This window comes from Squalius cephalus (assembly GCF_949319135.1).
Source record: "Squalius cephalus genome assembly, chromosome: 2".
In the NCBI taxonomy this organism is placed as follows: Eukaryota; Metazoa; Chordata; class Actinopteri; order Cypriniformes; family Leuciscidae; genus Squalius; species Squalius cephalus.
In genome coordinates this window covers 6,223,079-6,239,695 of record NC_137123.1, presented here as the reverse complement: position 1 = coordinate 6,239,695, position 16,617 = coordinate 6,223,079, and the positions used below count along the sequence as shown (strand labels likewise).

Genomic DNA, 16,617 nt, shown 5'->3' with positions numbered 1-16,617 from the left:
GTAGTTCACTTACACAGTTACTAAAAAAATTATAAAACATAATTGATACTTTGCACGTGTAACCCCTCTCACCCGGGTCCTTCACACCACGCTCCGTGCGGGTCTCGAACCCGGGTCTCCGGCATGAGAGTCAGGCGCTCTAACAAGGAGGCTAAAGACTGCAGCCTCTAGCGTCTGTCGCTAGAGCGCCTATTGAGATCAGAGGAGTGAGGTTTACTCGCACAGCAACTACTAGCTGGCCTCCGTTACACACGTGACGTCACAAGTACTGGCTGGCGGGCAAGAACGTCGTTCTCCAGCAACGAAACCCAGTAAACTAATCAAGGGTCGCCAGTTTTACTATACAAAAGTTGGTGTTTTGAGGTGTAAACGACATGCCAGATAGTTGTTGTGCAATTGGATGCACTAACCGCAGATGAGATAAGCAACCTTCACAGTATACACACGTCTGTGCAAATTACCATCAAAGGTAATTTCAACATTTGTTTGAATACAATGGGTGTATGATCATGTAATTAATCGTGTCTTTAAGTTACTGTAGTTTTGTCAATCAACACCACCAGTATTCACCAGCTGGTTCGTCGAGTCAGCTGTTAGTGTTATGAGTCTAAGCTAGGCTAACTGTGCGTTCACACCGCCGCCGGCGAGAGCGGCAAAATTCATTGAAAATGAATGATTTCCGGGCACTTTGACGCTCTCGCCGGTGGCGGTGTGAACGTACAGTAACAGCTGTCGTGTTTTGCTAACAGTAACAGAAGTGTGTGATAGGTTGTTTTGAGGTTTGCGATATCTATGATTTTCAATGAGAACCAGAGATGACCCAACAGTAGAGCTAGATAATTTACGGAGGAATTATTACTGCTCGATTATCTTAAAAAAAAAAACTTGTCTGCTTTACACAATTTAGCTACCTTGGAGTTAATCCTAGTCCATATGCAGCTAACTCGCTAACAGACTTGATAGCTACTAGAAAGACCTGGAACTACAGGACTCAACGTTGAAAATAGCTGTTTGTTGCCCGCCAGGTATCCGTGGTAGTCACGTGACTGCAAAGTATCAATAGAGGGTTTATATCAACACATGGAAGTGTTGCTAACACAATTTTAAAACATTATTTTACATAAAATATAGTTATGTTATCATTCTATCTATCATTCATATATACACACACACACACACACACACACACACACACACACACACACATATATATAATGTTTATTACTTCTCCCAAATAACAGTGATGTCTTACTGCATCACTGCAAGGGAGCCGCTAGAAACACTGATCACAATAATAGTGGGTTCAAACAAAAACATTTTTAGGAAAATCAACATTAATTTATGAAGCTCAGTACTGACACCTGTCTTTACTTAGTGTCTCATTATATACATTGTGCATAATGATGAGCAACACTGTCAATCCAATTAAACTAATTTATTTAGAATAAACTCTAAAATACACTGCGAGTAAAAATGTCTTTAAATAAGTTAGAGCAATGAATTACTTTTTGAGTGTATTACATCAAGGAGGAAAATTACTTTCTTTATATAACACAAAAAAAGATAATATCAAAATAAATACTTTTTTTTTCTATCAAAAATACTATTTAAATATCATATTTAAATATGTTAAAATATTTTTACTCGATTATAATTACTCAAGTGAAAATTACACAATACTTGTAGATACTCTTATATAAAATGAAATTTTTGCGAAGAAAAAAAAGTTTTTACAGTTATATTTCAACAAGAAAAGTAGGCCTACACGTTACATTGTTGCTTATTATTTTCTTCCGTCTTACTTTCACTCTACAAAGCCAGTCGAATATTGCGCAATTTCATTTAAATAATGTCTATTTTATTTAAGCAAATGACATGATATTTGTTTTAAAATTCATATAATAATTGGCCACAACTGCGAGAACTTGAGACATGATTCTATTTACAGTGATTAATTTCTTCTGAAACGAAAAACTGAGTAACGTGTGTGAACTTTGATCAAAGCAAAACGACCCCCGTGCTCGCGCAGAAACAACGATACGTGGCACAACATACATACTGCAACATCTCTTGATTAGCCTATTAATGAGGACGATGTTTCAAATATCGCGACAGAAGAACGCGAGTGACATAAATAGGATTTAACTGTTGCAGACTTGCACTATAAGTTACTTCTAATAAACTACAGGATTTTGTTCATCAGAACATTCTCTCAGAAAAAAGGTACAAAAACTGACACTGGGACCGACGGTCTCCTTTAAAAAGGTTCTTCTAAATTAGGTACACACGTGTACACTGCCACAATACGGAAGTATGTTACATACGGAAACCCTAATGGACATGGTGGTGGAAAATTATTCGGTAATTAGGCTTAATTTTGTATTCTTTCGCAAAAAAACAAAACAAAAAAAAAAAACAAAAAAAAATGTTGCACTCGCAAAACGTTTGTTGTCTTTGCGAGAGAAAACTAAGTTTCTCGGGGGAACGCAAAACATTTGCGAGGAACGCAATTATCCGAATTTCCTCACACGTTCCAGCTCACATATTTGTTCTTCACCGTGTCGTTTTAGTGGCTTTGTGGCAAAAAAAATCTATAAACTAATAGCAGGTATTTAAATTGGTTAAAGTGAAATATAGGATGCTCAACTTACGTCTCTGGTGATCGGGGTTTCGTCCGTCTTTGAGCTTTAGTTTTGGAGTTTCGTGTCTCTGTCTTTGAGCTTTATAGTTTTGGGGTTTCACTTTCTCTTTGACCGTCCCTCATCTGAGCGCGCGAGCCACCAAGCAATAAAGCACTCCAGTACTAGTGTAAAACGATTTGAGATTATCCTCATCACGTTTGATCGAAGAACAGAAGGAAATGTGGTTACATAATATGCATGGTATGTAATGTTTCCATAAGAAAAAAAATACATAATCTCCTTATTTGTGTTTCTGTGGTTATTCCTGATTCATGCAGTTGCTTTCACTCTAACATACCTTGTTTTTAAAATCACACTAGTGTACACCTGCCAAATCTGGCCGAAAACTATAGATTTTTATATAAATGTCTAAGCTACTTTTATCTCTATTTTAAAAATAACTTTTAAAAAAGCATCAATACTTATATTACTGTGACAACTGCAATAATACCATGTTATAAAATGTGAACATGGGTTACAAAGAATGTATAAATATTTTCGTAAATTATGGACAAGATAAAGATAATATATTTGTACGTAATGTATATGCATATTATAAAATACATATACCTAGACTATATAAATTATTACACAAAACTATTCACAATGTGTTCAGCTGTGACCGGAAACCCTGTGCTCAAATATACAGGAAACTAAATTAAAAATGATATATGTTTTCGATTAAACCTGTTTTGTGAAACCATGAATGACAGAACTGGTCAACTATTCTCATTTATAATCTGAAATCATCCTCTCATGTGTTTCATCTAATAAGGGGAGGAAGGCTGAGAAAGTTAGTAATGTTGAAGCTGATAAAGTTGGTGGTTTATAATGATTTGCCCACTAATGTTGCTCCTATGCAAACAATATACAAAATTAATATTTTGTTGTTATTTATGTATTCTTTCACACACTGTTTTCCAGTCTATCTTTAATCCCAGTGTAAAGGTTGCACTCATGACTGACCAATCCGAATCAATGGATATTCAAATGTAGGTAAATTCATAATGGTATTTAAATGACGCAATGAAGAAAAAAATGTGTCATGTTTTTCTTCATTCAAATGAATATGACTTTTCCAAAAGAAAAATACATGTTATTGATTTGTTTTGTTATGTTTTTAAACAGCCTTTAAAATGTATTTAGAATCTGTAGATGTTTTAAAAACTGAAAAGCCCAATCAAAAAACTGTATCTCTGATAAATTAATGTTTGTGATGCCCTTTATTTTATTTAATTTTAAGTTCTTTTATATATATATATATATATTTTTTTTTTTTTTAAATGTTTGTTGTTTCAATTTATACTTACATAATGTGAAAATGTGTAAAAGAAATGTGTCAAGAAGTTGCTACTGAATTCTCTAATTTGGAAAGTTCAATCAAAAAATAAAACTTTTTTTTTTTTTTTTTAAAAGCTTCCAGAGATCACTATAACATGCCCATAAAGACGTTTTGGAGACAATAAACAAGATTATAACGAAAAAAGGAGAAAGGAACAAAAGAGGCTAAACGAAATTTCCCTCCTTCTGCATATATGATCAGCATATATAAAGATCAGTATATATAAAGATCAGCATATATCAAGATCATCTGCATATACAATCCTTCTGATACATGATCAGATCCACATCATTATGAGAAGAAACCATACAAACCCAAACAACGCTTTATCTGTAGAGTTTTTGACCCCTGAAAGCGGCTTCTGGGGTCTCAGACGTAATGGAGACTCGTACAGAGAGATGACGGCTGGAGCGTGTAGATTGCAGATGATGGAAGATCCACAGGTAGTGAGAGTAAAGCTTGAGTATTGCTATGAGTTGCTTCAGCAGCCGTTGCGTCTGAAACGCTGGAGGAAGTTGAGCTTTTCTAATGTCAGGATTAATCACGTCATTGCAGCATTTGATAGAGTGCCATTGGCCAATAAACTCTTTCCCTTCATGATCCTAGAGAAGATCAGTCCGTCCCGCTGCGTGTCGCCCCAGCTAACGTTATTCTGACCGTGGAAAAGGAGCCATCGTTCATGGAGAGACATCGAGACTTGCTCATCATCTGTTTTGGTTATGTTTGGGATTTTGTTAGGAAAGAGTGACCGACAAGGCAGATGAAAAGGAAATATCTGTTCATTTACTGTAATGGTCTTTTATAACAGACTTCTGAAAATCACACCAGTAAAACTAAAGGATTCCTGAACTAATTATATGTTAATATAGTGTAAAAAGCCTCAGCGCCTGAGAGCCAGAGCTCCCATTTATTCATGACTCTGTTTAACAGATCTGTGACTGTCTGATAAATTATTTGACAAAACTGTTAAAACAAAGTAAATGGTATAAGAAAAAGTATTAAACCGTTTTCTTTTCTATTATTAGTAATAGAAAGGCAAATAATTTCTCATCTACCGCTAGCATTCAGCAAATCTATATCAAACCCATTTATATCAGTCTCTATATTTATGATTATATCAGTATCTTTCAGTATCTAATTAATATGTACTTAATATTTAACTTAATATGTACTTAATATATGTAATTAATATTCCACAAGTTCTTCTGAAGAGTGCAATTGCAGATTTGTAAAAAACAAAATCGCAAAAGTTACAATTAATTGTTTTATCAAATTTTGCTTATACATATTTTAACATTATTTCTTATTTACTAAATATTATGTCAAATAAATATAAATTTCTAATTGTCGACCACTTCTTATTTGAAAGAAAGCAGTTCATCACTGATTTCAGAACGATTTTAGAAAATGAATCGATCCTTTATTCTTTCCCACAATATCCCACAGCTCTTTGTGTTGCTCCACAGTTGTACAGCAGAACAATCTCTCCCTGCGTCTCAATGTCCACACTATCCATCCTGAACAGTGTGTGAGATTACAATAAGTGAGTCCCAAAGCGTAGTATGTTGAACGAGTGTGCCAGAAGTCCGGATGGTCGACTATTTATGGTGGATTTTCAAAGTGTGGATCCGAGCTCATTATAACAGCTAATATTACCCACAACCCCCTGCGCTTTGGAGGAGGATCCAGTTCAGAACTACAAACATGAGTAAAAAGTGTTCAGAAAACTACAAACATGGTGGATATGCGTGACCGACAGTTGAGTAGAGAGGGTTAGATAAAAGGGTTGATAATCAGTGACTAATAATCAACATTTAAGATGATAAAAAATATTAGGTTAACCGGCAAAAAGAGTACATACATTTAGAGCGTAGTATAAGTAGGCGAATTGTTTTGTAGCGTTTTGATGTATGTCTATCATGTGACTCTCCGACTGGGACGTAACACTATAGGCTACTGAACTGTTTATGACTCATTATTGCTTTTAGCAGCGCTCAGTTTTCCCATTAGTTGTTTACATTGGTATTTGTTTTTATTTGTTTTCCACGGACATCCTGTAGTATTCAATCAGACGATGACTTTGTTTGCGTGTCTTATGCATCAGACGTTCAGTCAACGGTCCGTGGTCATCTAGTCTTCAACCACTTTTCAATTCATTGCTGAGGAATAACTGACCTCAGAATATCCTGACTGACCAATCAGAATCAAGCATTTCATAGAGCCGTGGAATAATATCAGTTTAGATTATATTCTGCAACTCAACTGGTGTGTTTTGTTGTAAAGTAATTTTTGGCTCACTATGTGTTAAACACTTATCTTATAATGAAATTATTAAAACTATAATTCTTAGTTTGTACTTTCATATTTTACAGTACCTTTTTATATTTTTTTTGTTTATATATTTTTGTTTTATAAACACATTTGGTCAGCACTGAGGTTATTGAGAGCGCTACACAAAAGCTTTAGAGCAACAGGAGAGTTTTGTTAGTTTCCCTTTTATTCAGCGATATCAGATTCAGTCTGATATATTTAATATGAGTCAGACGCTTCCCATATGTGAAATCTTCTACAAACACAGATGCTGGAGGCAAGAGACAAAGGCATGGTAACAAATTAGGAAAGCTTTATTGATTAATTTGCACTTTTATCAAAGTTATATAAAAAGTAGAAGAATACATCTAATGAAAGAAGTGGAGCAATTATGGATGGAAACTCCTTAGTAGTTAATTGGTAAATATAGTAATATGAAAATAGAAAAGTATATTAAAAAATAAAATCATATTAAATGAGAGTAAAATTAATATAAATGATAATTGCATGCAATATATTACCTGTATATATCTGGAATGCATTTTTGCATAAAATGCCTCTTTAGCTCGATTCAAGGCAAGACACTCGTTCACTGGTCTTGAGATTTTGTTCTATTTAGCTTTTTTATTAAACTTTATACATTTCTTTTGTAGATTTCAGGTGTCTTGCCTTAAACTGATGTTACACTGCACATCCTCAGAGTCCAGGGAACAGGTAGAGTTTCTTGGGAAGGGACGTCCTGTCAATACACGGCATTAGTTTTGCAAATTCATCCTTTCTTAACTCTGCATGCTTGAATCGTGGATCTTTTTCCATGCGTAAGGTGACCTATAATAAAAAGATCAAATTTAAATGTGACAAGAAGCAAACTCCTGTATTTATTTTACCTGAGCAAAGCACTGGAAGAGATTAATTTGCTTTTGGGCTGAAATAAAACAAACCAATTTAAATGGGTTTTTTAACTTATACCTTTCTGAACAACTCCATAATGTCATCAGTATGAGCCTGTTTACAGAACACATCCAGGATGTAACAGATAAAAAAACTTCCTTCGACAGGATGCCTGTATGCACCGATACCTGTGGAGAAAAGCCTTTGGTAGGTTAAAGTACAGTATTTCGCAAAGCAACCCAAACTTTGAAACACTGGCCAACATGAACAGACTGCTTCATGTGCTTTCATCAGTTCACCTTCTTCAAAGTGTGAATCAACATTAAAGTAACATTCTTAAAAAAGGACAACAGTTGCTTTATTTTTGAATATGAACAAAATAAACAGTGTGTAGTGTGATCTACAAATCAATCTTGCATCAGAAATCAGTGTTTTACTAACCAGGGAGGCAGGACTTAAAACAGACGAAGTCTTTCTCTCTGTGCACAGCGGAGTCTGACTGTATTTTCACACCGCCAAGGTGTTCTGGACAGAGAAACGGTTAATGATATCGATGATAATAGTACAGTAAATCTATGAAAAAGATAAATACAGAGTACAAAGAGAAACAGAAATATGAGAAGAGGAGTTGAGTTTTATCAGTAATGTCGTACCTCCTCTGCAGGCTTGAATCAGAATAACCTTTGGTTTATCAATCAGAGCAGGACATTTCTCTGAGTTCAGACTGCAGAAGATGTCGTCAACAAAGAAGAAATCATCGGGGTTTTCCACCTCATCATAGTTGACACCTAAAATGGCATCTTTATTTTGGATTATGTCCCCATGAGACATCAGAACCACAAAGGTGCTGTCCGAGTCTTTATGTTCAGGACGTGCAGCGAATTTCTCAACTCTAGCAGATATTTCCTGTCAATAAAAACACTTTTTTACAGAAATGCAGAGTATATAATGCATTGTAAAATATGTGTTCACATTTCTATATCCACATCAGAAGTCCACTAGCTCTATACGCACTTGCCCAGTTAGATCTCTGTATTTCTCAACTCTGTAACCCAAAGCTGTCAGCAGCCACTCCATGTTCTCCTCGTCTCTCTCTGCTCCTCGCCTGTTGTACTCTGAGTTCTTGAATCGTATATTGGTGATCAGCAGAGCTAAACGTTTCCTCTGAGACTTGTCCATTGGTATATAAACCTATGAGAAAACATCAGTATTAGCAGAATTATAACATTAATAGAGTCACCTGAACTGAAACTATATAAGGAGCATTGTGTGCAAACTAAGAATATGCATTGTGTGAATAGATGATTCAACAATATAAAATTCATAATTATATAAAATAAATCATAAAACGTGATTTAGATTTAGAGTCCATAAATGAATGTTTTCCCGTATTGTTGTCATGAGAGAAAAAGAATATCAAATACAGCAATGGCCATAATAAATAAATAGAGTATGTTTAAAAAAAGTTCAAAAAGTACTGAAACAGATACTTGCATTATTTCCGTTTTCTCTGAGAGTTGTTCTCTTAAACTCTTGGCTGCTTTGAGTAATGCTGTGTGGTCTCTTCCAGTCGGACTGGATGGGCTGATCCTCCACAGACACTGAAGCATTTCTTCTGTCCTCCGGCTCAGGCTGCTGAACTGAAGTCAGAAAAACACACATCACAATATATCAACAGCCCGAAGAACATTCTCTACATCTGTCAGCAGCTACATTCGTTTATGAATTAAAGTCTACAGCATTAAGACTTTGAAGAGACACTTTCAAGGTCCTTGATTTCAGGCCATATAAATATTTATTTTATTTTTTTTACTTTACGTATTCTTACCTCCCTGAAGTTTCGACTCAAGGATCTTTGCGCGATGATTTTGGTTGATTTTGCGCAATGCTTGTACTGTGATCTTCCCAGCCTCGTCACTGTACTTATCTACCAAGCAATCCACAACATCTGACCGATCAGCTTTCTGAAGCTTTGCTTTAGGAATAGGATTGATGCCTGTTTCCACACCATTCCACAGCTGCCAGTTGAATTTTTTGAAGTCTTCATCATCAAGATTCTCAAGTGCATCAATCATCAGTTCTTTAACGTCCATTTTCTGTCACTAGGAGAAAAAGGCAAAGAAAGAAAAGTCTTGATTGGATACAAAAAAAAAAAAAAAAACTTAAAAATAATGTTTCCAGACTGTTCTCATTTATTTTCCCAAAAAACACCCAAATGGGAACTTTAGGGGAAAGTTTTGTGTTTGCAGGTTATTTGCAATGTTTTCCGGTGCAGTGAAAGGGAGAGCATATATTCAAGTACTATATTTAAATCACTTTTCATGCTTAAAATCAATGTGTGTGTTACCACATCATCACTATGTCGTCAAAGTTGTTGTAACACTGTAAAATCGAATTAGTTAGACTTACTTTAAAAAGCATGCAAACCAATTGCCTTAAAAAAAAACAAGTAAAGTGAAATAGGAATAGTATGTTGAACTGACAAATGCTTAGTTAGTGTACTGTCTCACGAATTCACTCAACGACACACCCCAGCCAGCATCAACTTAGCACACCTGGTCCCGATCACAATCACCAGAGTTCTGATTCACAGCACCTGCACCTCATCACTTCACTCACCACGCCAGCTCTGCATATAAACCCCAGTCAGTCCACAGCTCACTGTCCGATCTCGTCTTTTGACGCCTGTGACTCTCCGGTTACTAACACTTCTGTCTGGTTTCAGGATATCCTGTATACTCTCCGCAAGTATATCCAAATTCAACGCTAACCTCTCTGTGTGTGTGTATTCCAAGCAGCATCGGTGTAGCGGTTCTCCAGGATTCTCCAGACCGCCTATTCGTGTTCTCCAGTGATTTCATGGATATCCATTCCAGTATCTCCCGTGGTCATCTATTCCCAGTATCTCCGAGTCTGTATCACCGAGTCAGAATCCATTTCAGTATCTACGAGGCTGCATCAATATCCATTCCAGTATCTACGAGGCTGCATCAAGTTCAAGTGTTCGCCCTGTGTCCCTCTGTGTGGATATCAAAGCCTTTCCTGTATTCAGGAGTTGCATACCGTGTCAAAATAAATCTTGTTAATGTCATTCTCTGTGTACTCATCCTTGCAGTAGTGTGACAGAAGACCGGACCACACACCATGCAAGCTCCCTCGGCTTCTGAGATCTCCGCTGTATCTACCGAAGCCTCTCGGGGCGCTGCCGCATATGCTGCCGCCGCACCCCAACCACTGATGGATACCACAGCACACGCCACTGCCAATGCAGCCATAGCACAACATCAATCGCTTCAAGAAACCCTCACGGAATTCCGTCATACTCTTCCGAACTACCGACCTGCCTCAGTAAGTCCCATGGCCAAACCTGCTTCTTATTCGGGTGAGGATGAGTGCAATGGATTCCTTCTTCAATGTAAACTCTACATGGAGGTAAACGCTGTTCAGTTCATTTCATTTCAGAAAAAGCCAAAATTGCTTTCATAATTTCTCTGCTCACAGGTCGAGCGTTGAACTGGGCTCAAGCTCTCTGGGATTCCAACGCACCCGCATTACAGTCGCATTACAGTTTTCACACAATATTTGCTCAATCATCTAATGCCATATCTGTTCATGACCAGTTATTTCGCCTACGACAAGGCACTTCCTCTGTTTCAGATTAAGCTTTGAAGTTTCAAGCAGCAAGCAGCGGATGGAACAAAATCGCTTTGACAGCTTATCGTCAAGGGCTCAACCCAGATATCTATTTACAACTGGCCATCTATGACGACTCCATCAGGATTGAAAAACTCATCCAACGCTCGATACTCATAGCCCAACATCGCACTGCATGCTTCTATAATTCTACTGCACGCTCTCCTCGCATCTCCTCGCCTGTAAGCCCTCCAGTACCAGAGCCTATGGAAATCAATACGGGACGTCTAACTACATCTGAACGTAACTGACGTCGTACCAATAACTTATGTCTCTATTGTGGAGCTTCTGGACATTATCGTGTCGAATGTCCCGTCCGTCCCAGCCGTTCGGCGGTGAGTACAGTAGATCTACCATTTCCAGTTTCTAATCTGAAGCAAACTCCGGTATTGATTACCTATCTGGAACACTCTATTCCAGCGAAAGCTCTGATTGACTCCGGCGCGGCGGGGAACTTCATCTCAGCCTCACTACTCAACCGTTTGCAAGCCCGCCGTCGACGATTGAGTCAACTACTGAGTATACACTCCATTCTAGGAAAACCCCTCAGTCAGAGAAGTATCCATACCTGCAGTCCCTAGTTACAACTTTCCATCGGTTGTCTACACCAAGAAAAATGCTCTTTACTAGCATAGGTACTGGAGGGCTCTACAGCAGATATCGTTCTGGGATATCGATACCGTGACTTAATCAACACTCGCCTGACATCTGCTGGACATCTGGAGAAGTATGTCACTGGAGTGATCACTGTAAAACACATTGTCTACGTCCTGTCAAGAGGAACCCCTCCGCTTCTTCCATATCAACTGTCCCTGCAATCCTGGGTTCAACTTCCGTCGAGAGTCCAGCCACAGATTCTTCTCACCAGATTCCTCCTGAATATCGGGCGTTCCAGGACGTGTTTAGTAAACAACTCGCCACCACTCTTCCACCTCATCGGCCATGGGACTGTGCAATAGACCTGCTGCCTGGGGCCACTCTACCGCATGGAAAAGTTTACCCATTGTCCATCCCGGAGCAGAAGGCCATGGAGGAGTACGTGGAGGAAGCCTTACGCCAAGGATACATTCAGTCATCTACGTCCCCTGCCGCCTCAAGCTGCTTCTTCGTCGGGAAAAAAGATGGAGGATTCCGCCCATGTATTGATTATCGCATCCTTAATGCTTCTACCGTCAAGTACCGATATCCATTGCCATTGGTGCCTGCAGCTCTTGAACAACTACGCTCAGCTCGGATCTTCACCAAACTCGATTTGAGAAGTGCTTACAACCTAATTCGTATTCGTGAGGGAGATGAGTGGAAGACTGCCTTTATCACTCCTGCGGGACACTACGAATATCGGGTCATGCCCTTCGGCCTTTCAAACAGTCCTGTTGTCTTTCAGGGCTTCATGAATGAGATCTTCTGAGATATGCTCCACCGGTTTGTGATCATCTACATTGATGACATCTTGATCTACTCCTCCAACCTTCGATGAACATGTCCTGCAGGTGAAGCAAGTTCTTAAACGTCTCTGTGAGTACCAGCTGTACCTGAAGTTAGAGAAATGTGAATTCCATCAAGAATCCATGCACTTCCTGGGGTACGTGATATTTGTCCAGACGTCATCTCTATGGATCAAAATAAAGTGGAAGCGGTGATCAACTGGCCTAAACCTCAAACCCTGAAAGAGCTGCAGCGCTTTCTTGGCTTTGCCAATTTTTAGCGCCGGTTCATCCGCGACTACAGTAAAATCTGCGCTCCAGTGACATCCATGGTGAAGAAAGGTACCAAACAGTTAACCTGGTCTACTGAAGCTTCCGAAGCCTTTGAGAGTCTGAAGAAAGCCTTCTGTTCTGCTCCTATGCTGAGTCATCCCGATCCTGATCTACCGTTCATAGTAGAAGTAGATGCATCCACCAACAGAGTAGGAGCTGTTCTATCGCAGCGGCAGGGGACCCCTCCACAACTCCATCCATGCGCCTTCTTCTCACGCAAGATGTCCCCGGCGGAGCAGAATTATGATGTCGGTAATCAAGAACTCCTGGCCATTAAGTTGGCATTAGAGGAGTGGAGACACTGGTTGGAGGGAGCCAACCATCCATTTCAAGTGATTACAGACCACCGCAACCTTGAGTATCTCCGGGAAGCCAAGAGATTAAATCCTCGCCAGGCTCGATGGGCTCTCTTCTTCACATGCTTTAACTTCACAGTTACCTATCGCCCTGGCTCCAAGAATCTCAAAGCAGACGCTCTATCACACCTCTATCAATCAGAGACCTTCACTGAGATTAACGAAACTATCCTCCCTCCAGCCATGATTGTCAGTCCCATCCAGTGGAACATCGACAAGCTTATAGCCAACGACACCCTTACCGAACCTGCTCCGCCGGGGGGTCCTGAGGGGAAGATTTTCGTACCTACCAACCTCCGTCTTCCCCTCATGGACTCCGTACACACCTCACCGGGCTCTGGACACCCAGGCAGCCAACAAACCCTCTCACTTCTCCAACAGCGCTACTGGTGGCCCGGCATGGCCCAGGATACCTCCCGATACGTGCAGGGATGCACAGCTTGTGCAATCGCCAAGGTACCCCGACGTCTCCCAGAAGGGAAGCTGATGCCTCTACCAATCCCGAACAGACCCTGGTCTCATCTCGCCGTGGATTTCATTACTGATCTGCCATCATCCGATTTCAAGACCTGCATTCTAGTGGTCATTGATAGATTTTCCAAGTCCTGTAAATTGATATCCCTCCCCGGCCTTCCCACAGTCTTCAAGACAGCAGAGATGTTATTCACCGAAATTTTTCGCCACTTTGGTATCCCAGAGGATATAGTATCGGATCGAGGACCACAGTTCATATCAAGAGTCTGGAAGTCCTTCTTCTGGGAGTATCGGTCAGCCTAACGTCGGGGTATCATCCACAATACAACGGTCAAGCGGAGCGTAAGATCCAGGAGATTGGGAGGTACCTGAGGACCTACTGCCATGAAGCACAGGACTGCTGGAACCAGTACCTCCCATGGGCAGAGTATGCCCAGAGCTCCCTACGCCAAACATCCACAGGTCTGACCCCGACCTCCTATTCATGTTCTCCAGTGATTTCACAGATATCCATTCCAGTATCTCCCGTGGTCATCTATTCCCAGTATCTCCAAGTCTGTACCACCGAGTCAGAATCCATTCCAGTATCTACGGGGCTGCATCAAGTTGAAGTGTTTGCCCTGTGTCACCCTGTGTGGATCTCAAAGCCTTTCCTGTATTCAGGAGTTGCATACCGTGTCTAAATAAATCTTGTTAACATCATTCTCTGTGTCCTCATCCTTGCAGTAGTGTGACATACAGTACTGTAGTTCACTAACACAAAAGTTCTAGTTACTAAAAAAGAACTGAGAGTTTTGATCATTTATTAAAATTTAATTGTTAACATTGTTGACTCAAGCATGATCAATTACAAGATATTGTTACAAATATAGAGAGATTATATCAACCCAATTAGAAGTTTCACAAGGTGTTTATGACATAAGTGTAACCAACACAAATTTATATATTACTTATCTTCCTTTGAAACCAAATAACTGATTTCTTATTGCATCACTGCATCAATAGGAAGAGTATTCCAATAATATAAATGATGTTCCAAGTGCCCAACCAAATGGAACACTGATCATCATTCCGATGAGTTAAAACCAAAACATTTTAGGAAAATCAACATTCATTTATGAAGTCAGTTTATGTGATGTTCTCTCAAATGTTTCAGTTGTATTGACAATTCAACATTCAGGCTTTGGACACTCAGAGTTTAATGCTCAGTACTGACACCTGTCTTTACTTAGTGGCTCATTATATACATTGTGCATAATGATGAGCAACACTGTCAATACAATTAAACTAATTTATTTAGTATAAAAACTAAATTAAGTTGCAAAAATGTCTTCAAATAAGTTAAGTAAGGGCAATTAATAATTTTTTGAGTGTATTAGCATCAAGGTGAAAAAGGACTTTCATCATATAAAACAAAAAAGATAATATCAAGTAATTTTACCTTGCAGGAGAAATCAGGTTATATCAGCTAACAGTTATGCTTCAGTAAAACCTTGTTTTTTCAGGTTGGTTGAATTCAGTTATAATCGGTAATCTCACATTTATTTCATGTCAACAAAACCTGTTTTTCATGTTGGTTGAACTCAGTGATCATCAGTAATCTTAAATAATTTATTTCATTTCAACAAAACCAGTCATTGTAGATTGTACCACATGAAGAACAGTTTCTAAGCAGAACTGACAAAAAAAAAAAAAAAAAAAAAAAGGTTGGTGTATACTTATTATAATTACATCTATATATAATGTTTATATACTTAAAAAATATTCTAATAGCCTACCATTTAACCATTTAGTTAATTATAACATTCGTTTATATTTACTTAAAATAGTATAGATTAGAATAATTTTACTTGATTATCATTATTTATGCATTGCTCATGTGAAAATTAAACTTAATACTTGTAGCTACTCTTATTTAAAATTACATTTTTGCGAAGAAAAAAAGGTTTTATAATTTTATTTCTACAAGAAAAGTAGGCCTTTCATTTAAATAATGCCTATTTTTATTTAAGCAAATTATATGATATTTGTTTGACTCTGCTATTTCCTGTGATTATTTTGCACTGAAACGAAAACTGAGTTCACGTGTGTGTGTGTGTGTGTGTGTGTGTGTGTGTGTGTGTGTGTGTGAACTTTGATCAAAGCAAGACGACCCCCGTGCTCGCGCAGAAACAACGATACGTGGCACAAAATATTGCTTTTGATAAGCCTATTAATGAAGACGATAAATATTTAAGAACGCGAGTGACACATAGGATTTACAGACTAATTGTTGCAGACCTGCACTAGGACCTTGATCGTCAGAACATTCTCTCTCAGAAAAAAAGGTACAAAAGCTGACACTGGGACGGTCCCCTTTAAAAAGGTTCTTCTAGGTACAAAAGTGTACAGTACATGTTGAAGGGGCACCACCCCAATGGCAGGTTGTGTTCCTTTTTTCTGAGAGTATAAGGAAACCCTAGTGGTGGGAAAATTATTTGTCAATTATTTTGTATTCTCTCGCAAAAAATAAATAAATAAATAAATAAATAAATAAATAAATACAATACAATACAATACAATAAAAAACTGTTGCGTTACTTCACTCGCAAAACGTTTGTGTTCTTTGCCAGAGAAAGCTGTTTCCCGGGGGAACGCAAAACATTTGCGAGGAACGCAATTATCCGAATTTCCCCCCACGTCCCATCTCACATATTTGTTCTTCACCGTGTCATTTTAGTGGCTTCGTGGCAAAAAATCTGTAAACTAATATCAGATATTGAAATAATTGTTTAAAGTGAAATATAGGATGCTCTACTCACGTCTCTGGTGATCGGGGTTTCGTGTAGAGTCTGTCTTGCTTAAATTTTGTGGGTTTCACTTTGATCCTGTTCGTCCCACATCTGAGCGCGCGAGCCAACAAGCAATAAAAGCACTTGAGTAGGGGGAACAAGGGCTAGTTGTAACACGCTTGTTTTAATTCCACACATGCTAGCATGACGAAACTTGTTGTATTTACTAGTTGCCTTATCAACACTATATAGAGGAAAAAAATGCGCCTTAGATTAAAATTAGATTAGATTAAAAATGCGCCTTACTTAGATTAATTTTTCATCTCTATTTTTTTTTATTTA

General features: G+C 38.5%; 2 protein-coding genes across 2 annotated transcripts in view; both read right to left on the bottom strand.

The window, feature by feature from the left end:
• LOC307154522 (caspase b-like) overlaps positions 1-16,342 on the bottom strand; it is a 20,303-nt gene extending 3,961 nt beyond the window's left edge. The window contains exons 1-2 of the mRNA XM_079864533.1: positions 16,306-16,342; positions 9,053-9,326 (exon numbers count right to left, since the gene is read on the bottom strand). Of these exons, the coding sequence (XP_079720659.1) occupies positions 9,053-9,317 (265 nt within the window). The 5' untranslated portion in view covers positions 9,318-9,326; positions 16,306-16,342. The remainder of the gene's footprint in view (positions 1-9,052; positions 9,327-16,305) is intronic.
• LOC307154521 (caspase b-like) overlaps positions 6,625-16,617 on the bottom strand; it is a 34,254-nt gene continuing 24,261 nt past the window's right edge. The window contains exons 3-8 of the mRNA XM_079864532.1: positions 8,719-8,864; positions 8,239-8,415; positions 7,878-8,130; positions 7,666-7,749; positions 7,303-7,412; positions 6,625-7,161 (exon numbers count right to left, since the gene is read on the bottom strand). Of these exons, the coding sequence (XP_079720658.1) occupies positions 7,030-7,161; positions 7,303-7,412; positions 7,666-7,749; positions 7,878-8,130; positions 8,239-8,415; positions 8,719-8,864 (902 nt within the window). The 3' untranslated portion in view covers positions 6,625-7,029. The remainder of the gene's footprint in view (positions 7,162-7,302; positions 7,413-7,665; positions 7,750-7,877; positions 8,131-8,238; positions 8,416-8,718; positions 8,865-16,617) is intronic.